At 48.6% G+C, this 26,814-nt stretch overlaps 1 protein-coding gene across 2 annotated transcripts in view; it reads left to right on the forward strand.

Annotated features, from left to right (window-relative positions):
* The window catches only part of PDIA5 (protein disulfide isomerase family A member 5), a 94,627-nt gene that overhangs the window by 45,790 nt on the left and 22,023 nt on the right, over positions 1-26,814 (forward strand). For both annotated transcript variants that reach the window (XM_055260682.2, XM_063630169.1), the window contains exons 8-11: positions 4,872-4,939; positions 12,662-12,753; positions 12,868-12,939; positions 19,077-19,213. In XM_055260682.2, coding sequence (XP_055116657.2) covers positions 4,872-4,939; positions 12,662-12,753; positions 12,868-12,939; positions 19,077-19,213 — 369 coding nt within the window. The remainder of the gene's footprint in view (positions 1-4,871; positions 4,940-12,661; positions 12,754-12,867; positions 12,940-19,076; positions 19,214-26,814) is intronic.

Here is a 26,814-nt window from a genome sequence, read left to right on the forward strand (position 1 = left end):
TGGCTGTTCTGCCACCCCTTGGGCATGGCGTCACGGTCCAGAGCCTGGCCCGCCTCTGGGGGCAGCAGCTCATGTAGCTCTGGCTCCTGCATCCTCTGCTGGCATCCTCTGCAGGTGCCACCTGGGAGGAGCGGGGGACCAGGAGCAGAGAGAAACTGGTTCCAGGATTTGGGCTCAGTCACTGTATGAGGCAGGAGGATGTGGGAAATAGCAGGAGGATCTTTCAGATGACAGCCAGAACGTGTGGGTTTGAATCCCAGCTGTGCCACCGCAAGCCGGGTGAGCTTGGCCAAGTCCTTCACCTCACGAGGTCTCAGTTTCCCCATCTGTAAGAGAAGGGACTGGATCACAGCAGTGGCTTTCAAACTTTTTGACTGAATTTCACAGAATTAAAAATGTTTTATATTGTAACTCAGTACTCGAAGTATATATAAATTATATGCAAATAAGCTGCAACAAGTTTCGCAAGACCACTCTTGCCCTAACTATTGCCATCTGTTGTTTACCAGATGTAATGCCCACTATTTTCTGTTCTGGTTTTTTTAAAAAATTATTGGTTATACCTACTGCTTCATAATCCTCTGACAAAGGGTCAGCAAATTATGGCCCATGGGCCAGCTGCCTCTTTTTGTAAAGGTTTATTAGAACCCAGCCACGGCCATACATTGATGTGGCGTCTGTGGGCACTTGCGAGCTATACCAACAGAGTTGAGTCTTGTAACAGAGACAGTGCGGCCTGCAAAGCCTCAGATATTCACTGTCTGGGCACCTCCACAGTCTAACGGGTCCCAACCCACAGACTGAAAATCACCCTGGATTTGAGCCTGGCAAGGCCCTTTGTGCTGCACCTCTGTGAGCTGCATTGGCCCTTCGTGAAGCCAGCAGTGTCAGTGTTTCCCTGAAGGCTGGAGCAACAGAGGGGTTGTATATGATGCAAGGCAGGTGTGCCTAGGTGTGTGTGTGGCTCAGGAGGGTGTCATAGGCTCTGGTTTGTCATAGCAAACCAGAGTTCTGATTGCTCATGAAAGCCCATCTCAAATCCCACTTCCTGAGAAGTTCTTTAAGCAAAGGCTTCTCCCATCCGTGCTCTGGGGATGACGCCCCCCAGCCGGATGTCCCTTTGTGGCATTCTGGTGGTTCTGCCTGACTTGAGCCAGTAGCTTATTCACCATGACAGCAGCCTTTCCCCAGCCCTATTCTTTTTTTTTTTTTTTTTTTTTTAGTTTTGAGACAGAGCCTTGCTCTGTTGCCCAGGCTAGAGTGCAGTGGTGCCATCTCAGCTCACTGCAACCTCCGCCTCCCAGGTTCAAATGATTCTCCTGCCTCAGCTTCCCAAGTAGCTGGGATTATAGGTGCCCGCCATGACACCTGGCTAGTTTTTGTATTTTTAGTAGAGATGGGGCTTCGCCATGTTGCCCAGGCTGGTCTCAAACTCCTGACCTCAGGTGATCCGCCCGCCTCAGCCTCCCAAAGTGCTGGAATTACAGGCGTGAACCACCGCGCCTGGTCCCCCAAGCCCTGTTTTGATTGCTGGGTGTCCTCCAGCCCCAGCCTCCTCCCTAGGCCTCCTCGCTGGCCGCAGGGCTGTGCTTACCTTTGGGATGAGGCCCTGGTGTCTCACTTGCTGTAGATTCAGCTCCGCCCTGAATGGTAGCTACTTTAACCCTCGCTCCTTCTCTTTATTAATGTTCATTAGTTGGTTTCGCCCCTTTTTGTTTCTTCTTGGAGGAATATTATTAACTACCCAGCTGTGAATTGCTTTAGGAATTATCCTGTCCACACAGCCCCTAGGGGATGGGCCTCCTTTGGTATATCTTAAAGCCCTTCAGGACTCAACACATTGGTTAAATGAAGCTGTAAAATGGAGTGTATGTCAACATGCAGCGCGTGCCACAAAACGGCATCCGGGTGTAACCAGGCAGGTCTCAGTGTGATGCCATTAGTATTTTAGAAGTGGTGCAGAGGCAGTTTGCGCCTGCGTGCTGTGCCCTCTCCCACCATGCACCCAGGCTGTGTGGCAGTGTGCCCATCCCACCCTTCACAACAGAGAGGTGAGCACAGTTATCATCTTTACAGAAGAGAAAGCTGGGGCAGGGGAAGTTAGGTACCTCACAGAGTCACAAAGCTTATTGGTGGTAGGGGAGGGAGGAGAAAACTGGGAGGTTAAGTTCAACTTTTGGTGGAGGGTCAGATCGGTTGCACTCCTAGGTCCCAAGGAACCTCGGACTCTTTTTGATTATGCACGTGTGTATGATTTTTTACAAAATGAAACAAACTTGTGCTTTTAGCACACTAGTCTAATCAAGTCTCCATGGCATCATAATTCAGCTGATTCCTGGGATACACAGCAATTCCCTAACTGGGATGTCTGTTAGGACTCTGTGACCCTTTGGTCACATGTTGGGTGAATGGGCCCAAAGGCAGTGAGAACCTTTAGTGGTGACAAGGAACCTGGCTCCCCAGGATCTACTGCTTATTCAGGAAATGTTTACTCACTGAATTAATGAGAAAATTAAAAGGCTGACTACTCTGACTTTTGAGGTTTGAGAGTGATAATTAGTCTTACCTCTCCCCCTGCCTCTCAGTGGAATCAGCTGGAAGATAAACTCAGGAATCACAGGGCCGGCTCTATTTTCGGTAAAGTTAAATTGGAAACTGGCTTGGCCTGTGGTTTCCTACTCCTCCTCCATCACCTCTCCCTAACTAATAACTTCTTCACCCAGCACCACTGGCCCTGCCCACAGGGACAACTGGCCGACTTATCCTCTGTTTCAGGGTATTGTTGCTGCAGGCTGCAAACAGGCAGAACAGGAAGAGAGAGGCCACACTGTGGAGGCAGATAGTAAATAAAGTTCTTGGTAGATGAATGTGGCCCAGTGGGTGTCAGACTCAAGTCACTGAGCGAAGAAAGTGAAAGGCTGCAGGTGTCCCCTCTTATTTTCCCTCCTGGGGAGTGGAGCGACATCCTCTTCCCTCGGTGGAAGTGTTTTCCCCACCATGGACTGGGAAGCACTCCCCCAAATCCTGGCATTGGACTAAGATGTCTCTGCAGGCACTGAACGTTCCCCGGCTCTATCTAACACCTGCAGGGCACATATCCCCATTGCACAGATAGGGAAGCTGAGGCTTGGAGAGCCCAGGCCACTTGCCCAAGATCACCCAGCCAGCGGGAGTTATGGGGAGATGCAGACCTCTTCTCAGCCTCGTTCTTCCCAGAGCTGAGCTCCTTCCTCTGCGCCGCCTGCAGCCTCCTGTTTTCCACCCGGCGCATTTCCCCCTGAGCATTGTTCCTGCTTCTGTTCTCCTCTTTCTGAATCCCCACAGTGGAAACAATGCCCCTGACAAGTGTCATATTCCTTCCTTCATGCCACTGATGGTGTTCGCACTGAGGTAGCAGGTCCCGAGGAGAGGTGCCTCTTATCTTCTGAGGGCAGATACGGCAGGCTCGCGCTGCAGACTGGCCTGGAAACAGCCCCTTTTCTCCTGCCAGGACTAGTGGCAGAACTTAAGCCCAGGGTTCATGTACTGGGGTGTGTGTGAGTCCACCTGTCAGACAGGAATGTCAGGAGGGGGCTGTGGGGCATTTCTGGAGCCTCATGGCCAAATGTCCTGTGTCTGCATCTTGTCTGGTAGGCTTGGGGCTGGGGAGGTTCTGGTGGCCCAGAAGGAATGTCGGCCTTCTGGCTTCATGGCCTGTCTAGGCGTCAGCTAAGCATGGATTGGAGCTGGGCTGCCTGTCGCCACACGGACCCTGTGCCCTCTGTGTCAAGCTGAGAACAGCCTGACACATGGTTCCAGGCAGCTTTGGTTCTGTGCTCTTCAGATGCATCTTAAGCCCTGTTTTGTAGCAGAGAGGCGGTCGGAAAGGGTAATAGCCTGGCACTTCAGAATCCCTGCTGCCTGAGGAAACTGCTCATGTCCTGTGGGATCAGTGCTGAAACGTGGTCTGCTCTGGTTTAAGGGAAGGAGTTTAAGGTCACTCTGAAGTTTTAGTGGATGTTTGGGACCTGGCCTTCCTGGTCGCTTGAGCCCAGGAGTTCAAGGCCCCCTATCAAGGCTGCGGGTCTTCACCACTAGGAGAGGAGTGCGACCATGGTAGACCACAGAGCCCCGGAGGGCTGAGCCAAGGCCATCGCAGACAGAATCCTTTGCTGTCAGAGCTGGAAGGGGCCCGAGGTTGTGTGGTCCAGCCTCCCTCATCTGCCAGAAGAAACAGCCCAGAGAGAGGAGGTGACTTCTCCAAGGCCTTTAGCAAGTTGAGTGAAGATCAGAGTCTGCGTGGCATCCCAATTCCTGGCCCGACGCTCTTTCCACAGGCCAGAGCCAGCACTGTTCACCGTCAGCCTGCCTCCGGTCATTGCTTAATTATCCTTGTTAATGAAAGAGAAAGGAGGCATGGATATCCCAAAAGTGATTGTATTCGTGGTCACACATTTTTCTTCATAATGGCGTTTGACTCTGGCTAATTTGCAGGCCCTGCCTGGGCAGTGAGGGGTGGCTTTTCGCTGTGCGCGCAGCAGTTGCTCTCTTGACACCTGTTCTGGTTTTCTGAATTTCTGTTGAATTCATTATCAGCACTGAAGTATTCTGGGCTCTGCTCTTCTCCCATCGTGTCATGTTTCTTCAGTCCAACATTTATGAGTGGCTGCTGGGCAGTACCTTGTTTTGCACCACTGATACTGCAAGCTCTTTGGGGGCCAGGACTCCCGCCTCCTGTTCCTTTTGTGTCCCCAGGGTCTGGAATAGTCCTGAGCTTCTCAAGGCTGGATAAGTGCTTGTTGGGTAGAGGATGGCCATGGGGAGGCAGGGCAGGGTGCAAGGGCTCAGCCATCCCTGTAACCAGATGTGGTCTCTCTCCTGCCTGTGACCAGGGTGCAGCATGTGCAAGAGGATGATGCCACATTTCCAGAAGGCTGCGACTCAGCTGCGAGGCCACACCGTAAGTGAGGCGCCATTGCCTGGCAGGGCTGGGTCACTCTTGGACTTGGCGGAGGAAGGGTGCCGGGGTGGGGTGGGGGCAGGTTTTGAAATGGTGAGGATGACTGACCCTGCTGCCTGGGCCGTTGCTGAATCGCAGCCTTGCATGGAGCTCAGAGACCTGTTCTCTGTGAAGGCTGAGAACTCCACCAAGTTGCTGGGACCAGGAGAGTTTGACACCTGCCAAAGGCCAGTGATGAAATAGGACACCAGCAAGATGCACATGTGGCATTGTCGGGGGGCCAGGGACCGAGGTCAGAACATCGTGGGTCCAGAATTTTGAGGGCTGGGCTCTGAAGTGAGCTGAGGCAGCTGCTGTGGAGCCCAGTGGCAAAGAAGAGGGTGTGATGACCTTAGGGGTGGACCAGAAGCATAAAGGGGGCTCACAGAGGCGAAGGCCTGTCCCGGCTTCCCAGGCTGTGTGGTTCCTGTGAGGCGGGAAGAATGGTGGGAACCGGAGGAGGAGGAGGTGGGGCTGGATGGGGAGCGAAAGACCTGGGAATGCAGGCATTCTCCCAGAAGGAGTGTAGGGAAGGATAGGCAGAATGGAGACACATATGTCCTAGGGATGCCCACTTCTACAGGAGGAGGAAGAGGAGCCACTAGGGAAACGGGCCTTCAGAGAAGTAGGAGCAGCTGGGATGGGGCGGAGAGGTAGGAGGGGAGCCTGGAGTGTTGTGGGGGAGAAGAGAGCTGGGGGTGGGGGGACCTCACCCAGAAGGGCTGAGGGTCAGTCACCAAATGCTCCCTGGTACCTCTGTGTTCCCCTACCCTGCCAGGCTTTTTTGTTCTCTGCCTTGTGTCTATTATTTTTTCATTGTGGTAAAAAACACATAACATTACATTGACTGTCTTAGCCGTTTCTAAATGTACAGTTCAGTAGCGTTAAGTATATTTACACTGTTGTGCAACCTTTCTCTAGAACTTTTTCATTTTGCAAAACTGAAATTCTGTACCCACTAAATACGAATTCTGCCTTCCCACCCCACCCCTGACCTTGATAAACTGCCTTTCTACTTTCTGTTTCTATGATTTTAAATATATATATATATATATTCTGTCTGTTTAAGAGACAGGGTCTCACTATGTTGCCCAGGTTGGACTTGAGCTCCTGGGCTCAAGTGATCTTCCTGTCTTAGCCTCCTGAATAGCTGGGACTTCAGGTGTGTGCCGTCTAGCCAGGCCTATTTCTATGATTTTGACTATTTTAAGTTACTTCTATGAGTGGAATCTATAGTATTTGTCCTTCTGTGACTGGCTTATTTTGCTTAGCATTATATCCTCAAGGTTCATCCATGTAGCATGTCATAGGATTTCCATCCTTTTTTAGGGCTGAATTATATTCCACTCTATGTACATACCACATTTTCTTCATACACTCATCTGTTGATGAGTTGCTTCTAGCTTTCTTGGCTGTTGCAAATAATGCTGCAATGAACGTGGGTGTGCAAATACCTCTTTGGGATCCTGCTTCTAATTCTTTTGGATTTTTTTTGTCCATTTTTGCACTTACCCCAAGTAGCAGAAGTGTCTTGTTTTGATGGCAACATAAAAACAGCTGCCGGCTCCTCTAGGGAGCGTGGAAAAATCAATACATCTTTCATGAAAGGTTATCGAGAGGAGCCATCTCAGTAGTGTGGCCAAAGCCCCATTAAGGGAGACCTGAGGTCCTGAAACTGCATCATGATCTTTGTGGATCAAATTAAGTGGTGATTAGCTCAAAGTCAACTTAAAAAGTTTAAGTGGCAGCACCTGGGCATGGAGACGGCCCTGCTCGCCAGCTGCAAGTTGGGGCTGCAGAGAGCCAATGCTTTCTCTTTTGACCTCATTCTGGGGTGACACTGAGGTCCTGCTTGCTTCTCACTAATGAATTTTTAGTAACTTGCCTGGAGACATTTGGCCTTGGGGCACACATACATCACTCCAGGGAAGTTTCACTTCACATTATTGGGACCTCAATAGATACCATATTTTGAGATTATTTAGCCTGGAGAAAAGACTTAATTACCCACGGTATTCTCTCTGCCTGCACCTGCATACACTTAGAAATCTGCTCAGCTCAACTTCCCGAATTCTGTGCTGTGAAAGGTAAACAGCTCAGCCCCAAATCAGATCACAAATTATCCCGGCCAGACCCACTGAAGCAGAAGAGAACTTGATACCAGTCTCAGTGCATCTCGTGGGCCATTCTCAGCCAGTGCTGCATCCACTGCCAAACTCAGTATTCTTCTAGGCCCCCTCCCACGCTGCCACAGAGCTTGTCCCTGTCATGCACAGCCAGATACATTCATCTTTGCTTTTGTTCCAGATCACTTTGTTCAGCACTTGATACTAATTATGATATGTGAGTTTCTTGGGCACAGGAGTTGAGTTCATGTCTATTTCTTTAGTACATAGCACAGGGCCAAGCTCACAGTAGATATCCAGTATATGCTGATGAATGAATAGGCTTGTGGCTCATCACTCCTGGTGGGTATGTTTTATTTTAAGCTCTATATTAAGAGTGATGGTCCTCTCTTTTAAAGGAATTCAGAGCATTTGTTATTAAGGCCAGAAGCATAGTGGGAAGGACATTTGTGGGACAGGTTATAAGGTTAACTGCAAAGACCACTCGTGTTCAGAATACAAGCTTCTGGCAGGGCATGGTGGCTCATGCCTGTAATCCCAGTGCTTTGGAAGGCCAAAGCGGGAGGATCACTTGAGGCCAGGAGCTAGATACCAGCCTGGGCAACATAGTGAGACCCCATATCTACAAAAAATTTTATAAACTAGCTGGGTGCAATGGCATATTTCTGTAGTCAGTGCTAGCTACTTGGGAGGCTGAGGTGGGAGGATCACTTGAGCCCAGGAGTTTAAGGCTGCAGTGAGCTATGATTGTGCCATGCTCTGCGCAACAGAGTGAGATCCTGTCTCTAAAAAAGAGAAAAAATGAATTCCAGCTTCTCCTGCCTGGGCCCAGGTCTAGAAATATAAAAGTTACCCATTCCAGTTCCCTCAACATTACAGGAAAGTCAGGGGCATTGTCTACAAAGCTGGGCAAGTCAAGCTGTGACCAAGTGTTGGCTGCCTTGGCCTAAGACATCTGGGTTGTGTAAACTCATTTCTTTGTTTGTGTATTTTCTTGCTTGGGGTTTGTTTTGTTCTATTTTCCCTTTCGTTTCCTAGAAAAGCATCTTCTGGAAAGTTCTAGCCCTTTCCCAGCTACCTAAAGAGGGAAGGGCCCTGGCTGCTGCAGGCATCACCCACGCAGGAGGCCCCTAGAGGCTAGGGCTTACTCTGCAGGGGCAGCTCTCCAGAAACTGGGGACCTGGCTGGAGGGGTTGAGTGACCACAGGTGTCGATTGCTTTTTGTCTTCACACACAGAAAAGAGGTGGGAATAATAAATGGGCTGCTATTCCCCAGAAATCAAAGTTCACTCCCTCCTCGCTGCTGAAACACAGCTGGATTAGGGCCTTCTGTCTCCTCTTCATCTCTGTCATCTTGGAGCCTTTTTGGCTGGCTCTGTCTCTGGCAAGGGTCAAAAATCTTCCTCCTCTACAGATTTTTTGGGAGGTGTTCAACCTGATGATATCATTAGGAAGGAAGGCATGCCAGGTCAGGGATGCATAGCCTTTGCCATTTCCAAACTTACAGCTGCCTCTTTTTTGCTGTCATTGACGTCTGGTGACTCATCACGTCTGTGCCATCTACTCCTGCTAATTGACATCCTCATTAGCAGCCATGCTGCCCCCTATCTCAGAGCAGCCATCAGAACGAGCCCTGTCTCCATCTGCCTCTTTCCAGCCTTGCCAGTTATTGACATCTGCACTGAGACTTTGAGCTTTGCCTAGTCTTTGGTGGACCTCGGCCATGATGGGCCAGTCTGGGTATAAACACCATGAAATAGAACTGTCATGACGACAGATTTGTACAGACCAGGCTCTAGTGCTGGCTCTTGCTAACCAGCTGAGAGGTCTTGGTCCAAGCTCCTTAGCCTTGGAGCTTCCATTTCTCCATCTGTAAAATGGAGATGATAATGCCAACCCTGCCCACCTCACTGGGTTGTGGTGAGAAACAAATGGGCTGTGCAGAAGAAGCCCTGTACCCCACAGAGCACTCATAGACACAGATGACTGATCCCCTCTCTTCCCTACAGCTGCCCTGCACCATGTTCCTTCCACCGGCTAGATGGGGGTGCTCCCAATGTTCCGCTTTTCTGTTAACACATTGGAGCAAGGGTTTGTCTTATTACAGTCTGCCTTCCAGTGACTGCATCTCTGTCCACAGCTTCAACAAAGCGTAGCTCCATGGAGCCCGAGTCCTTCCCCTAAGTGCCAGTGCCACGTGTCAGATGGCTTGCTTCACATCTCTGTCTGGATTTTTTCCCTTGTGTCTCAAATGCATGTCTGAAAATTCAGTATCTTTCCATCTGGCAGACTGTGAACTTTGCATTAAGACCTTTCCCCAGGGGCCAGGCTCTTTCCCCACCCCCCACCTCCACCTCTCTTTACTGAGGCATCATCAGGCATCTTTCTCATGTACCCTTCATCCTCTCCCTGCCCACCAGCCCTGTCCAAGCTCCAGTGGGCCATGCTAGCTGGTTGCCAAAGGCTGCTGACTTGTCTCCCGACCACAGCATTCCCTCATAGCTTGTCCTTTCTGCTTCGAGAGATGCAACTGGATTGAGGGTTGCCTTCTTACTTAGAAACCCTTGGGAGCTCTCCATCACTTCCTGAATACAGTCCTGATTTCTTAGGTATTTCAAGCCTTTCCCAAAGTGATCCTGGCCAGCTCACTCAGCCTTTTCTTTCATGTCTTCTCCTTTCTGTGTGTCTTGCCTTCCAGTTAGATGGAAATGTGCTCCATTTCTTGGGCCACATCTTTCTTTGCCTTGCCTCAAGTTCCCCATCCCGGGATGTCTGTTGAAATTACTCTCCTCTGACTGCAAGCTCACATGCAGCCCACGCTGAGAAGCTGCCGTGATGGTTCCTGGCAGCAGGGCTGAACACACAGAAGAGCATGTCACGCCAGCTGAGTGGCCCCAAGCATGCAGATGGCTGTGGAAAGAGGGGAGGCTGTGTCCTTATCTTCTCCATAGGCTGAGACCTGGTGTTTCACCTCATTTGACTTCACAGATTCTAACTCCAGAAAGTGTTTGTATGTAGTTGTTCAAAAATTTTTGTCTCATTAACTAATAGATGCCCCCAAAGTGGCACAAAAGTGCTACAGAAACTTGGAGAATTAAGAGCTCACACCAAGCAAAGGTGGTTTGAAAAGGCTGCCCAGAGACGTGAGGTTTGATTTGCCTTAAGGGATGGGTGAGTCTGGGGGTCACCAGGAGGTGGGGGATGGGCAGCCTCAGCAAGGGGACTGGAAGGCACCAAGTGGGGGCCAGGAGAGAATAGCGAGTATTCCAGAAATGTGGGCAGAAATAGAGCACCTCCTAGTCCTAGTAACAAAAATAGCTAATACCTTTTGAGTGTTATTGATACTTTCCTTGTATTATCTCATTGAGTCTTCTCAACAACCACATGAGATGGCTGCAGATGAGGAAAGTGAGACACAGAGACAACTGTGACTCGTTCAAGGAAATGCACGACCACATGGGGAGTCAGGACTCAAACCCAGGCATCCCGAGCCCATGCTTCCAGCCACTGCACCATGTTGCTGCTGCACTTAGCAAGATGTCTGAGAAGGCAGACGGTCCAACTTCCTTCCTGTGCAGAAATCTCAGACTGTCTTGTTCCTGGGAGAATAAAAAATCTAGACCCTAACAGGTGTACAATGAAGAGTTTTGTAAGAAAGAAAGATTCAAAAATGAAATAGGTAACATATGGGCATTGAATATGGAGCTGGATTTTAGCCTATAGTCAATGGAATTGGAAGGTTTTGTGCAGGGAAGTGATGTAATGAGTGAGGAGGACGTGTAAGATTAATCTGTGGTGAATGTGCACTGACACTGGGGAGATCAATTAGGCAGAAAAAAAAGGACTTTTAAAGAAGACAAATATTACTGGAACAGGCCGCTGGAGCAGTCTGGGAAATGAGCAGAATGACTTTTATAGAGCATTCCAGGGCTTCAAGTAAATTCGAATTCAAATTTATTCTTCCTATATTATTTGCTGCATCCTAAAATGGGCTAGGAAAAAAAAATCAGTGATTTAGTGAGCGTTTATTGTGTCCTTGCTGTATGTGAGGCCTTGTGCTAGGGACTTAAAACAATTGGAAAGATATCCAGGTGCCCCTAGGAATGGAGAGGCCAGGGACACAGTGGCTCCCATCACCAGGAAGACTTGGTAGGAAGATGACAGTTACTGAGCTCCAGTTTTGTGCTAAAACCTCTCATGTCATTTAGTTCTCTAAAGAGCCCTTTGATGGTAACATCTTCCAGCAAGGGACCTCAGTGAGGGTGAGTGACTTGCCCAAGGCCACATGACTCATAGGTGGAAGCTGTCTTTGCAATCAGGTTTATTGTCCACTGAAACCGTTGTTTATTTTCCTCTCTCTCTGTGTCCTTGTATATTTTTCAGTAAAGTTCAGCTTCCTGGTTTTCTTCTCTCTGCTTCTGTAACTGCTGCTGGCTTTTTTTACTTACTTTTCCCTCGCTTCTATGCCACTCTGCTTTGTGGAACATCCTTTGTGTGTCTGGCCATTCTAGCTATGTTCTCTGGTGAGAACAGATTCAAAGTCCTGGTCGGGCATGCTGGCTCATGCCTGTAATTCCAGTGCTTTGGGAGGTTGAAGTGGGAGAATCGCTTGAGCCCAGGAGTTGGAAGCCAGCCTGGACAACACAGCAAGACCTCATCTCTACCAAAAAGAAAAATATATTAGCCGACATAGTGGCACACGCCTGTGGTCTCAGCTACTCGGGAGTCTGACAGGGGAGGATTGCTTGAGCCCAGGAGTTAGAGGGTGCAGTGAGCTATGATCATGCCACTGCAGAGGGAGTTTTAGGGGATTCCTTATTTGAGTCAGTCTTAGTATTTAGCTACATCGTCAGTTACCCAGCTACTAAAATACTCTTTCTGATTCAGGGATAGTGGACATGTGAACCCCTGGAGCCAGAATATGTTCAGAATTCTGAGATGATGATCCAGCCAGGCTGTGGGTAATGGTCACCAACAGGAGGAAACACTGGGGAGACACAGCACGGCCTGGAGGGAGGAGAGTCAGGCAGGTGCCTTGTTTCTCATGTTGTGTTATGAGAACAACACGGTCTCCCTGGCCACATATAAGCTGTGTCTAAGGACATCGTGCAGAGCTGAACTGGTGTATGAAAGCCACTTATTTTCATTGCCTAGGAAAGAGTACAACCCGAGGTGACGTGAGCAGAGAGATAGGCGTAACACATCCTTGGCAGCGGCCCCTCTCTGAGAGTAATGTGAACTTGATGGCAAGGCTAGGCTTCTTCTGCAACCCTCAGAACGTTGGTTTTGCTCTGGGGTGGCTCTTCCTACAGGGAGGCAGAGGGAGCAGGCGTGCGGAGTGCAGCACTCGGCCCAGCTGCCTGACTTCTCCAGCGCCAGGTCGTGATTCCCGGCTGGCTTCGCTGGCGTTGTTTCTCAGCAGCCCTGATGCACATCAGTCTGTGGGACTTTGTCCCATATGTCTTTCTGGTGGGACAGCAGCTGGACAGACGGCGTGTGGACTAGAGGGTGTCTGTGGGGCATAGGCTCCACACGGCTGTTCTCCGCTTCCTCCCAGGTGCTGGCCGGGATGAATGTCTACTCCTCTGAATTTGAAAACATCAAGGAGGAGTACAGCGTGCGCGGCTTCCCCACCATCTGCTATTTTGAGTACGTCCCCCACTTTCCTTCTAAAGCTCACCTCCCTCCCTGGTGATTGACCAGAATCTCAAGGTGGCATTTGCATCCGTGACTGAGCCCACATTGTTTCTCCACGTTTCACAGGAAAGGACGGTTCTTGTTCCAGTATGACAACTATGGGTCCACAGCTGAGGACATCGTGGAGTGGCTGAAGAAGTAAGTGGGGTGTTTGTGTGTGTCAGTGGGCGTGGACCCAGAGGGCGGGGCATCTGCTGGGCCTGAGGGTCGCAGGGCTCTGGCTGGAGGTTGGGGGAAAGAATGAGGAACGGAATTGTGGTACTGCCTACACAGCTGTCTCTGGCTTGAGTCTAGGTCACTATGGGGATTGTGGGAATTTAGGTTGCAGGAGCCATGAGGATTTGGTGTGACTTTGGCCTGTGATGATCAGACCTGCCTGGGTGTTGGGTGTGGAGTCTGTCTCCCCTACCTCCCTTCTCCATGGGTTGGAATTGGGGAGGGGCTGCCTAAGCCTGTCAGCTCTTCTGGAATAGTCAGGGCCTTTCTGAATTCTTCCCACATTTCACATCAAGTTTCTCCTCAACACATCTATCTGATGGATAGAGGTATTTCTCACGCAGGCTACCAGGTTTGAGAGAGGTTCCACTGCAGGTCTCTCTGAAAATAGAATTGTCAGTTGAACACTTATTTCAAACACAGCACTGTCTTAGGTGCTGTGAAGGTACTCAGAAATATTCTAATGCCTTAGGTTTGCTGAGTGCTTTACTGTTCAACCCCCACAGGCATTGCTTCATAGCAACCTGTGATCCCTGTTTTATAACGTGATTAGATCCTTGTAATGCCAAACCCCACCACCCTGTTGGCCCCTGCCTCCTTACCTGGAGCCTCCACTGTGCTAGGCCTGCTGCTTTTTCCTGCCAGATCACCCCATTCCCACTTCTCACCAGCACTTCCACGACAGGCTCACGACGTCCCCTTCCGGAAGCCTCCCCAGGCCACCCTCGCTGAGCACGCACCCTGCTCAGGCTGCACTCTGTGTGTCACGAGTTTGGCACTTACCAGCCACTGCTGCTTCATCGGTATTTGTGCATATGTGCTGGAATAACCACAGCCAACATCTTTTGGGCTCTCCTTCGTGGCTGACACTGTTCTAAGCACTTTACATGGATTCTCATTTAATCCTCACAACAGCACTGTAAGGAAGATGTTACCGTTCTCTTCATTTTATGAATGAGGTCCCTGAGGCACAGTAAAGAGGTGGTGCTGCTGGTAAGCAGTAGCAGGGCCCTGATGGATCTCCGCCACCGACCCAGCTCCCTGCAGCCCTGACAGTCCAACTCAGCCTCCTCAAGTTCTGCTCAGAGCCCCTCCCCTCAGCTGCCAGCACAGTGGACGTTTATTGGCATCATTACCTTAGGAACACAGTGTGCAAACCCCAGGGTGAAAGAATTAGTTATCCAAGATATGGAGGTTGAAAATGTGTATTTTCAAAATGGGAAAGAAGGGTGGGTTTTGTACCAGGAAAAATTGCACATGAAACTAACTGTTAGATTTCTAAAGGTGGAGAACCTCCATCTTCTGTTCTGCCTACCCCCGGGAGATAAGGCACAAGTGCTAGCACATGTTTGCATCATGTCTTTTATTTCTTGGAAGCATTCTCACATCTCTGTCCCCATCGGCTACCTCATTTCCAGCCCCCGCCTGGGAAGGCTGCTGCCCATTATCATGTGTTCATTGTCTTAACCTGGGCCTTTGCTTTCCTGTTTTCCTTTTTCATTTGATAATAAGCGTGTCCTCTCCTCCAGCCAGACACATCTCATTCTGCTTTAGGAGAAGGTCTCAACAAATAGCAATCTCATTTGTCACCAGAGCATAAAATCTGTCTGCTTCCTTTCCCTTCTCTAACCTTTTCTGATTTCAAAACACCCTCATATCTTTTTTGGAAGGATAAGGTTTGTGTGTGTTTTTTTAAGTATTCAGAATTGCTTGCTAACCCTAGACAAAGGGAGCACATCAATGGCGTTTCTGAAACAGGCTATTATCTCCCCGCTGGAGCCTCCTACCCCGTCCTCCCACCCCTCTCCTCTCGGCACACCCCATCCTGGCTCCCCCACCCGCATTGCTCTGGCTGGCCTGCACCCCACAGCTGCCTCCAGACTCTGGTCCTGGGTACCCCATCCCCACTTCCTACTTCCCCCCATCCCCCACTGTGGGAGAGAAGGAGCTCTTGTTAACAGCTTTATCCTCTGCAAGAGCTAGCAATGTCATTCTGCTACCAGCTGGCTTAATTTTTTAAAGTCTTTTCTGATTTCAGAGATACTCAACTAAGATAGGCTTATTATAGAAAAACCTAAAAGCGTGGTTAAACAAAAAGTCCTCCCCCACCCTATTACCCAAAGATAGCATATTGTTATTATTTCCTCTACATAGATCCAGCTCTCCATGTGGGTTTTCCCGGTCCCACGTGGATTAAGCCTTTTCCAGTTTCCCCTCAGATCCTGATGGGCAGTAGTGACCTCATCTTTCCTGCTTCCCTAGGTTTCCCCATTGGCCCTTAGCTGCTCAGGGCTTCTGTGCAGCCAAGTATACAAAGATGAGGGTGAAGCCAGCCTAGCTAACTCTCCAGATGTCTCTCAAATGCCTAGGAGAGAAGACCTAGGTCCTGCCCTTCAATGCGTGACTCTGGTGGTTGGACCAGGGAAGGCTGGCACCAGGTGAGGCAGGGCAGGGAGTCAGCCCCTGGCATCTGAGTGTATGAGGGCTCTGGAGTAGCTGTGCTGATCGTTGCACTGGTGTCTTTTGTGTTCCTAATGGCCACATATCTCATTGGCCCCTTGAAGCTGTCACTGGTGAGCTGGGCTAGCAGACAGGTGGAGGGGTGCATAAACAGTGATCCATTTTGGGCAGGGCCATTTTGGCCTGTGTAGCTTTATACCAACCAGAAGTGAACTGAATTAGCAAACACCAAGTTTTCTGGACTCGTAATGCTTAGGGTTGCATCTTCTCATCTATGGCACATGCATCTCCCTTAGATAAGGGTCTGATTGTGTGACCCTCCCAGTCCTAGAGAGCCTGGGACAATTGCTGTCTCCAAACTGCAGAGCTCATGAAATCAGTCGCATGAAGGCAGATCGGAAGGGAACATATAAGTCATCAAATCTGCCCCAGCAATTCTCCTTTCAATGTTTGCATTTCCTTACTCCCATTGGACTCATTCTGAGGTTCCCCATTCATGCTTGAATGACTCTTATGATTTAGGTGATAAATGATATCTAGGAGCATTTGGGTAGTACTTTATAAGGTTACAAAGCATCTCACATCCATTCTCGGCCTAGCTGAGCCTGAGAGCTAGGTAAAGAAAGGACCACAATGCACTGGCTTGTCACTGTTTTAAGCTGTTTGATTGTGGCTAGTGGAGGAAACAGGACTCAAGCCAGGTCTTCTGACTCCCGGTTTGGCCTTCTTTCCCTCTCCTCTGCTGTAGACAGAACATTCTTATTTACACCGAATGGAAGTTTCTCTGGAGCTTCCACTTGTTAGTGTTGGTTCTCCTCTTCAGGGCCCTAGAAAATAAATCTTAATTTCTTTTCTTAATGCAGTTTGGAATATTTGACGATAGCCACTGTGTTCTCTTGTGTCCTCTCTCTGAATTAAACACTTCCAGTTCCTTAAGCCATTTTTCCCTGAATGAGGGGAATGAGCATTCCCTCATTCAAGGAATGCTCCGGTTCAATGAGCATGTATGGAGTGTCTGCTGTGTATTGGGTGCAGGAGTTAGTAAAGAGGTGAGGGAGAGCCCAGTCTTCAAGGAGCTCATGGCCTGGGGTAGGCAGGGAGTGAAAAGCATCATTCAGTGTTTTGGGTTCAGAATCCCACTCAGTCCCTCTCTTCCCAGTACATCCTCTTACCGTGGTGCCCAGTTCTCCAGTCCTCTCCCAGAAAGAAACTTCCAGTCATCTCCTGGGTGGGAGAGGGGAGAGCCCTAGGATCTGACCACTCCAGTGACCGCTAAACCTCCTGTTTTCAGCCACAGGCTGTAGTTCTGCTTCAAGGAGTGGGCCCCTGGGCCCTTCAGAGCCTTGTCTTCTGTGTGGGTGTGGTTCTTGGGCCCCTACTCTGCTTTTTCTGCCCAGAAAGTTTTTTGTTTTTTGTTTTAAAACTCCTGAACTGTTATTTTAGCAGTTTTAGGGTGTATTCGCCTCTGTGTTTAACTAGAAGTTCCTCCGGTTCTTTCCTTCCGGTGCCTGTACTCCTGCAAAATATAGGCTTCTCCATCCTGTATTTGTGCACTTGCTGGACTTTTTAAAAATTTGGCTTTTGAGTCAATTACATTCACATAATTCAATTTATTTTTTATTTTTTATTTTTTTATTTTTTTAGATAAGATCTTCCTCTGTCACCCAGGCCAGAGTTGCAGAGGGTATCATCATAGCTCACTGCAGCTTTGAACTCCTGGACTCAAGCGATCCTCCCACCTCAGCCTCCTGAGCTGGGACTACAGGCACAGGCCACCCTGCCCGGCTAATTTTTTTATTTCATATTTTTGTAGAGATGGAGTCTCACTCTGTTGTCCAGGCTGGCAAAATTTTAAGATGCTTAAAAAGAATACATTCAAAAGTCTCACTTTTACTTCTTTCCTCCTTATCCTCCCTCCCATACCCTAGAATTTACAACTTAGACCAGTTTCTTTTATGTTCTTAGAGTGTTTCTTTATGTAGATATTAGCAAATGTGAATAAGTATATTTTATTTCCCCCCTTTTAATGCAAAAGTTAGCAAATTCTAGACTGTTCCATCCATCTCCAGCAGTTTGTCCACATCAGTGCATAGAGAACATCATTCTTTGCAGTTCTCAGCCCTCCCTCGTGTAGATGGACAGCAGTTTACCTAACCCGTCCTTCCAGTCTTCGCTGTGACAAATAACCTGCAGTGAATGCCTTCAGATGCACATAATTTTGTATGTGTGCAGGTGTATTGTAAAGATAAATTGCTCTGAAGTGGAATTGGTGGTGTTTTGAGGGGTCAGTAGTTTGATCCCAAGTATAGGAACCTAGATTGCATGATGTTTGTCTAGGACCATTGTCTGGCTGGTGACTCATTCTGAAGCTTGATTTTGTCACCAGTCCCATCTGACATTGGATATGCATGGACTGAGATTGATTTGCCCTCTCCCTGCCTCCTTCCATTTCTTGGGACCTGGGAGGCCGTGGTGGCCAGTGGGGCCCAGTCAGAAGGGCCAGAGAGGGCTTCTGAAGGCAACATCATACCCAGCTGCAGAGGGAAGGGAGTGGCAGAGTTCCATTGTGTCAGCCACTTCACTCCCTCTGGATTTTCCAGCCCTGGCTGCTGGAACTTTAAAATATTTCCTCCTGTAGGCTCTCAAAGGCGCGGCACAATGGTTGTCTTTTCACATTTGTCATCCTTGACGGTTTTTTCAAAGCTGCAATTAACGTGCTCTGGCAAAGGTAGTTGTGGCAGTAAAGCAGCAGGGAGACTGTGTCACCACCAGCCACCTTGTCCTGAACTTTGGGGCAAGGGAGGGCCCCTGTGAGCCTCCCTCCTCCTAGCAGATGATGACCTAGGAGTGGCACACACAGTCACTCTGCTGAAACAGGCTCCAGAGAGGTCAGGCAGCTGCCTAAGTTTTTGCAGCTGATGAGTGGTAGAGTTGATTTGGCTTCTGGGAGAACTAAATAAGTTGGTTGTTGGCCTCTGGGAAGGATTGGTGATGGAGCGTACACGCTGTCATAGTTAGGATACCCCCAGCCTTACTTCCCTCACTGCGACCTTCCCCTGCACCCCCATGTGGCAGCTTCCCCTTGCATGGCCTAGATCTGATCTTTCTCAGATACCTGGCCTCTCTCTCTCCTCCTCACCCCCTCCTCTCTGTGCCCTCTTCCTCCCCTCCACTGCCCGGTGGGCAGTTTTAAGCACAACAGTGAGCTTTTCCAAAGGTCACCATTCACTGTTGCTATTTATTCTTTCCAGTTTGCTGAAAGTTTGAAATAGGCTGAGAAAGCTAACAAGCCCCTAGATTCCCAGGAGGAAGTGAGATTTCTTAGGCTATCTAGAGAGCTGTAGCCAGAAGCCACTGTTTGTAACAGGATATCAGCTAAGTACCTGTCTGGGGCTTTGCGGGGAAGGTGGAGGTGGGCAGGGCCACACCACTCACCCCACAACACCTCCATGAGGGCAGTTTCTGGTTTGTTAAAGGCTGAGCCCCTGGAGTGGGCCGTCCCGAGCCAGTGGGGAGCTTCGGGTCCAGGGGGCTGGAATTAGAAGGGCTGCCAAGGCCCCAGGGCCTGCTCTGAGCTCTGCCTGTTTTTGGTCTTCCAGTCCGCAGCCGCCACAGCCCCAGGTCCCTGAGACTCCCTGGGCAGATGAGGGCGGCTCCGTTTATCACCTGACCGATGAAGACTTTGACCAGTTTGTGAAGGAACACTCCTCTGTCCTCGTCATGTTCCACGCCCCATGTGAGTGGAACTTTGCTCCTGCCCCTCCACTCCCTCCCCTCTCTCAGAGTAGGATGAGCGTGGCGCTTTGCAATGTGAACCCAGGAAGCACTTATTTGTTGGATGCCAGGACCCGTGCTAAGCCAGGGGATGCAGTGGTGACAGGCGAGGTCCCCACCCTCACAGTGCACATGGCCTACCTCCCATTGCCATGGAAACAACACAGAAGTCCCAATCAGGCTGCACTTGTCCCTTAGCTAGAGCTCACTGAGGCTCCACCACCCCTAGCTCTGAGCATCTTCCTCCCAGTCAGCATGAATTGGAGAAATTAGGCTGGAAGCACCCTGAGATCTTACCTAGAACAGACTGGGCCTGGAAATAAAATTAGGGCTGATGCCTCATATGGGGGCTCATGCCTATAATCCCAGCACTTTGGGAGGTGGAAACTGGAGGATTAAGGCCAGGAGTTCAAGACCAGCCCAGGCCACATAGCAAGACCCCAACTCTACAAACAATAAAAAATTAGCTGGGGATGGTGGTGAACACTTGTAGTCCCAGCAACTCAGGAGGCTGAGGTGGGAGGACTGCTTGAGCCTGGGAGGTTGAGGCTGCAGTGAACTGTGATTGTGCCACTGCACTCCAGCCTGGGTAACCAAACAAGACCCTGTCTCATTAGCCGGGCATGGTGCCGTGCGCCTGTAATCCCAGTTAACTTGGGAGGCTGAGGCAGGAGAATAGCTTGAACCTGGGAGGTAGCTGTTGTAGTAAGCCAAGAGTGTGCCACTGCACTCCTTCCTGGGCAGCAGAGAGAGGCTCCGTCTCAAAAAAAAAAGACTGTCTCTAAAAACAATTTTTTAATTAAAAAAAAAGATATTATCTAGAGCAGTAATCACCTCTTATCTTACAAGGGGTCGTGGGCTGAGGCCCCAGGAGGGCCTGTGCTTGCCCAGGAGCTGAGAGGTCACAGGGAGGCCAGGCTGGAGCTGCAGATCGCCTAGTATCTAGAATGCCTTCTGTCTGCTTCACCTAGTTGCAGTCTCAGCCTGAAATGACCACAGTGAATCAAGGAAGTAAAATGCTGTAAATACCATCAAACGTGCTTGCAATAAGGGCTGGAAGGCCTGTGGCTCAGGACATTTTGAAGTACCCCAACAAACCGAAATAGTGGGGCTCAAACTAAAAAGCTGAGTTTATTTTTTATGACTCTGTGCTAATTAGAAAAGTAATACATGTACATTTTATCAAGGGATAATATAGGAAAGTATAGAGAAGAAAATTAAAATGCTTCTTGATACTGATTCCCAGAGAAAACCTGGTCTTTCTTTGCAGAGTTGTTTGTTTTCTTTACTTTTCTTTTCCTTTTCTTTTCTTTCTTTTTTTGACACAGGGTTTCGCTCTGTCACTCAGGCTGGAGTGCAGTGGCACAAACACAGCTCGCTGCAGCCTCGACCTCCTGGACCCAAGTGATCCTCCCACCTCAGCCTCCTGTGTAGTTGGGACTACAGGTGCACACCACCACACCTGGCTAATTTTTAAATTTTTTGTAAAGACGGGGTCTCACTTTGTTGCCCAGGCTGGTCTGCATTGTTGCTTCTATGCCTGTAGTAAGTACCCAGTCAATGTTAGTTTCTTTCCTGGTCCCGCTTAGAAAGGCCAGGAAGGGAAAGGGTCTTCAGCTTTCCTCTGACCTGTGCTGCCCCAGGGGGGTGCTCTCTGGCACCTGTGGGTTCCAGAGGCAAGGCACTTGCTTCTCTGCCTGGAACTGATGGGACGCTTGTGAGGCTGCCTTGCTGGGCTCTCAGCAGGAAAGGCAAACGGCACCCCTCCCCGTTCTGTGTTACCCATCACCGTAAGTGATGACTGACCTGGAGACACCATGGGCCCTGCTTCTTTACCCTCTTCCCAGCACTGCTGCCACTCACTTCCCACCTCAGCCTCCCCCGTCTCCCCATTGTCTTTCTTCCCTGTCTCTCCCAACAAGAGCCCATTAGAAACCCTCCACAGAGGCCGGGTGCGGTGGCTCACGCTTGTAATCCCAGCACTTTGGGAGGCCGAGGCGGGCGGATCACGAGGTCAGGAGATCGAAACCACGGTGAAACCCCGTCTCTACTAAAAATACAAAAAAATTAGCCGGGCGTGGTGGCGGGCGCCTGTAGTCCCAGCTACTCGGAGAGGCTGAGGCAGGAGAATGGCGTGAACCCGGGAGGCGGAGCTTGCAGTGAGACGAGATCGCGTCACTGCACTCCAGCCTGGGCGACAGAGCGAGACTCCGTCTCAAAAAAAAAAAAAAAAGAAACCCTCCACAGATACTTCAGTGGCCTCTCCAACTGATGCCCAAGTTGTCACTAAATAAATGAGCCCAGGGCAGCCACGGTGCTAGGCCCTTTGGGTGATCTCTATTCTGCCACAGGCCACACTGAGATTTACAGCCAGGTTTGCCCCACAGCCCTGTCCCCCAGGAGCTGGGCTGGGCCTCCTGGGCAGGACAGGCCGAGTGTGAGCAGAGGGCTCTGAGAGGGGCATGTCCGTGGTGCTGCCGGTGACAGAGCCTGGACCCAAGGCCAGGAGCAGCCTCTCTTGCTAGCACCTGGCTTCCCCTTTGTAGCGAGGCTTCGTGCCTGACCTCCCTGTGGTCCTCACGGTGGGGCCTCACGTGCAGCCCCAGGCCCAGTTTTCCCACCCTGCAGGCGACAGAGATGCTCTCTGCAAAGGGTGTGTCAGGAAGACACTGGCTGCTGCCACCCGTGGCACCTTTTTGTTTTTCTGTGGCGTTCCATATGAGAGAAGTCAGAGTGTGCATGGCTACTCACCTCTTGTCACTGTTTTTTGTCCCTCTCTAGTAACTTCAGGTCTGCATTAGCAGGGGAAGGACAAGTTGCCGTGGCACTACCTAAGTAGACATCATTTATATGGGGATGTTTAGGGAGCAAGGGGGGCATCCCAGAGAGGGGTGTTCCTGAGCAGCTCGTCTCTCCTAGGCCCGCGGACACCCATGCAGGTGCTGGAGATCCTGAGCACCCCCTGCCCTTCCTCTCCCCTGTGCTACAGGGCTTCTTGGGGGCCACGTGGCTCTACCCTTGCCCACCCCCTGACTCATCGACCCATTTTCCTTGGCAACAGGTCTGAGATGGGACGTTTTCTTTGCCATATCTTGTCTCCAGCAGGTATCTGCACTGCCTTCCAGGAGCCGGGCTGTTCCTGGCAGCAGGTCCCCATCAGACTCAAGATTTTCTGCTGTCATCTTTTTTTTTTTAAGCTTTTAACTGTATTTTTGTCTCATTCTCAAAGCAATATATAAACTTTGTAGAAAATCTAGAAGGTATAGTAAAATATAAATGATTAAGGAAAGAAACTACCTATAATCCCCATTATCCAGAGGTAACCACTTTTTTTTTTTTTTTTTTTTTTTTTAGTTTTTGGCATCATTCTTGCTAGTCTTTTTCATTTTTTTGTCTTGTTTTTAACTTTTATTTTTTAAAAGAACACACCATAAAATCAACCTTTTTTTAATCACATGTATAGATTTGTGTAACTATCATACCATGAAGTACCTTCATGCTGTCATTTTATTTTATTCATTCATTCATTTCTGTTTTTATCTTTTCTTTTTTTAGAGACAGGGTCTCACTATGTTGCTCAAGCTGGCCTCAAACTCCTGGGCTCAAGTGATCCTTCCACTTCAGCCTCCTGAGTAGCTGGGACTACAGGCACAGGCCACCACACCTGGCTAATTTTTTGGATTTCTTTTTATAGAAATGGAATCTCCCTATGTTGCTCAGGCTGGTCTTGAACTCCTGGGCTCAAGTGATTCTCCTGCCTCAGCCTCCCAAGCAGCTGAGATTATAGGCGTGAGCCACTGCACTTGGCCACTTGTATTTTCTAATTGCACAAATAATTTAAGAATAATATTAACAGCATTCTTGTTATCAGCAGTGCAAGGTTCAAGGGATACCTAAGAATATAGTGCAGACAGTGAAAATCCCTCACTCCCCACGCCGTGCCCCTTCTCAGGGCTGGTCACCACTCACAGTGGAGGACGGATCCTTCCTTCTCTTTCTGCAGTGCTTCTACCTAAACTACAGGAGGTTGGTTGGTCGGGCATGGTTGCTCACGCCTGTAATCCCAGCACTTTGGGAGGCCGAGGCGGGTGGATCATGAGGTCAGGAGTTCGAGACCAGCCTGGCCAAGATGGTGAAACTCCGTCTCTACTAAAAATACAAAAATTAGCTGGGCGTGGCGGCGCGCACCTATAGTCCCAGCTACTTGGGAGGCTGAGGCAGGAGAATCACTTGAACCCGGGAGGCAGAGGTTGCAGTGAGCCGAGATCATGCCATTACACTCCAGCCTGGGCGACAAGACAAAAAAAAAAAAAAAACAAAACAAAACAGCGGGTTGGGTTTTTTTGTTTTTTAACATAAGTAGGACCACTTCCTATCCATTTTTCTGTGATTTGCTTTTTTTAACTTGTCAATAGGTCTCAAAGATATTTTCATGTAAATGTAGATATTGGCACATAAATCTACCTCAATCTTTTTAACCATTGAATAATGTTTTATAATTTGGACATGCCAGAAATTTTAAACAACTCCCCTGTTGATAGGCATTGTATTTATCTCCAGTTTTTCACTATTCAAACAATACAATGAGCATTGGTAAACATATATAATTGGGAACGTGTGTAAATATTTTTGATTAATTCCTAAAAGTGAATTTCCTTGGCCCTGGGGTAAGTAAGCTTGAGCTTTGGCAGATGCTACCAAATTGCCCTACAGAAAGGTTTTCCCAAACCCAGCGGGTGACAGAGCCTTTGTCCTTGCAGCCATGGATACTATCTGCCTTTTATATTTCTGCTAAGCTGGGCAAAACAGCAACTTGTCTGCAGCTATCTGACCTCTAGGGAAGCTGGACATCTTTTCATGTGATAATCAGCTTTTCATGTTTCTTCCGTGGACCACCTATTCATACGCTTTGCCCATTTTTCTGCTAGGTCTTCTTATTTATTTGTCTTTTTATTCTTGACCTAGAACTCTACAATTATAGATATTAATCTTTATCTGTTTTCTGTGTTTTCCATGTTCCGTTAGTCTGTTTCTTGCTCTAATTTTGTTTATGGTGCCTTTCATTGTACAAAGCTTTACATCCTTTGTAGTTGAGTAATAGCTATTATATTTATTGGTCACTGATCACACTTACTATGGATCAGGCGTTGTTCTAGGTATTTTCCATATTTTAACAGATTTAGTCTTCATAAAAAATCCTGTGAAATTGATGTCATGATTAATTATTCTCATTTTATAAGTAAGGAAGGGGAAACACCAAGAGGTCAAGAAACATGCCAAAGGTCACATAGCCAAAAAGTGCAGCCAGGATGAAATCCCAGGCTGTCCCAGAGGCCACAGCCTAACCACTGAGCCATTCTGCAAGTCTGCCTTCTCCCATCCTGACCTCTGGGACTTGTGGGTTGTTTAGGAAATTCTCCCTTAGGATATAAAAATAGTGCCTTATATTTTGTTATAATGTTTTTATTTTTTAATTTCTTTCTTTAATTCATCTCTATTTTTCATTTGTCTATTGTGCCAGGTGGGAGGAAGGGATTTGATTTTCTTTCTTTCTTTTTTTTTTTTTTTGAGACAGGGTCTCACTCTGTCACCCAGGCTGGAATGCAGTGGCATAATCATAGCTCACTGCAATTTCAAACTCCCGGGTTCAAGTGATCCTCCTGCCTCAGCCTCCTAAGTAGCTAAGACTACAGGCACACACTACCACACCTGGCTAATATTTAAAATTTTTATAGCAGTGGAGTCTCACTCTGTTGCCCAAGCTGGTCTCAAACTCCTGACCTCAAGCAATCTTCCTGCCTTGACCTCCCAAAGTTCTAGGATTATAAGCATGAGCCACTGCATCTGGCCCTAATTTTATTTATTTAAGTCTTTTCTATGCATCTTTTTCCTTTTCATATTCCCCTTAACATTATCTTGTAGGTATTTTATATGTTATTAAAAATGCTTTTTTTTACATGCTTTTTGTGGCCACATGATATTCCGCTGTAGAATATAATGACACTGTAAATTGGTTAACTAGCATCATAATGTTGAAGGTTTGAGTTGTTTACCATATTTCCCATTATAAATCATGCTGCAAAGAACATTTTAATGCATAAATATTTGTCTACATGTCTGATTGTTTCCTTAGGATAGGAACCTGGAAGTAAAATTTTAAAGTCTGGTTTATCCACATTTTGCGCTAACGTAAAGGAAAAAACAAACTCTTTGCATAAGAAGAGGGGTCGTGTGATGAACAGAGGCATCTGTGAGTGTGTGAGTCTGCCCCAAGATGCCTGTAACTGTCAAGGAGTCCACTTTGGTGTTTATGCATTTGGAAGCCTTAAAAAGCTCTGAGGTCTCTGTAGGCCCCTCCATGTCCATATTTCTGCTGGCATTTGTAGGAAACCCTCCCTCCCTGGCATGCCCCAAGCCAAATTCCAAGCAAGGCAGGAACCAGGCTCTTCTAGAGGCCCAAGTACTACCCCAGTACCCTGGCTGCCAGGGAGCTTTACAGATTAATCTGGTCCCCTGGGAAATTCTGGTTCCAGCATCCAGGAAAGCCCTATGGCTGGCCTGTAATAAAATCATAAGTATAATTGAATTTAATGAAATCCAGAGGAATCCGAGGGCTTGGGGTTGACAGAAGGCCAACATTCCCACAGCCAGAAAAGAGCATGATCAAGGAGTTGATGTGCAGACCTCTATGCCAGATCACGGAAATTGGAGTAAGTGCACTTACACAGATGATAAAAGCCCAACAAGGAAGTTTAGCAATAAAACTTAATGGCCTCTCAAATCACAATCAGGACACGAAATGCAGTGGGCCGGAGTCCTGCTCCCCGCTTGTAACCCTCCTCTTCCAGCTGTCCCACAGCCAGGGACATCATGAAGGCCAGGCCCAGGGGGCTGGTGCTCAGGTCACAGCCAGCTCTATCCATCACCTGTGGCTCCCTAAGACAGGAGGGTGTCAGGGAGGGAGGTGTTTGCTCAGCCAGACCTTTCTCCTCCTCTGGGCCTGGCCAGGCTCCTCATCTTAAACTCTGTTTGCAGAAGTTTATTGCTTAGCCTTAGTGTCTTATTCAGGGTCAGAGGGAATTGATGCTAGAATTGAAAACCTTAACAATATCAAGAGACTTCTAGGGTATGTATGGGAAACTTTAGAACAGCATCCTTAGACGTTAGAGATTTTGGGAGACATTTTTCTCCTAGTGAGGTGCAGAGGAGGCGCAAAGATGGTAGTGGGGAGGGGAGGAGAGGGGATGTGCACAGTAACCGGCTTGGTTGCCAGTTCTACTAATTAGAGGTGTTTAGTCAAATTAACGACTATTTGAGTGCAAGCCATGACCCTTGCCCATAAAGAATTTAGTCCTGCCAAACCTTGTGTGCACAGGTGTAAACCTAACAACCTAACAAGTCATGAGGCTAATTCATTCAGAAAGTGTGTGGAGCAGCGTGGTCAGTATCAGGAATATGGTGGCCAATTAGACAAGACAGCTGAGCCCCCTGCCTGCACCTACAGAGCCTCCATTCCAGTTGAGGGGATGGGCAGGGAACAAGTGAGCAGATTACTTCAGCTGC

The sequence above is a fragment of the Symphalangus syndactylus genome, chromosome 21, assembly GCF_028878055.3.
Source record: "Symphalangus syndactylus isolate Jambi chromosome 21, NHGRI_mSymSyn1-v2.1_pri, whole genome shotgun sequence".
Lineage (NCBI taxonomy): Eukaryota > Metazoa > Chordata > Mammalia > Primates > Hylobatidae > Symphalangus > Symphalangus syndactylus.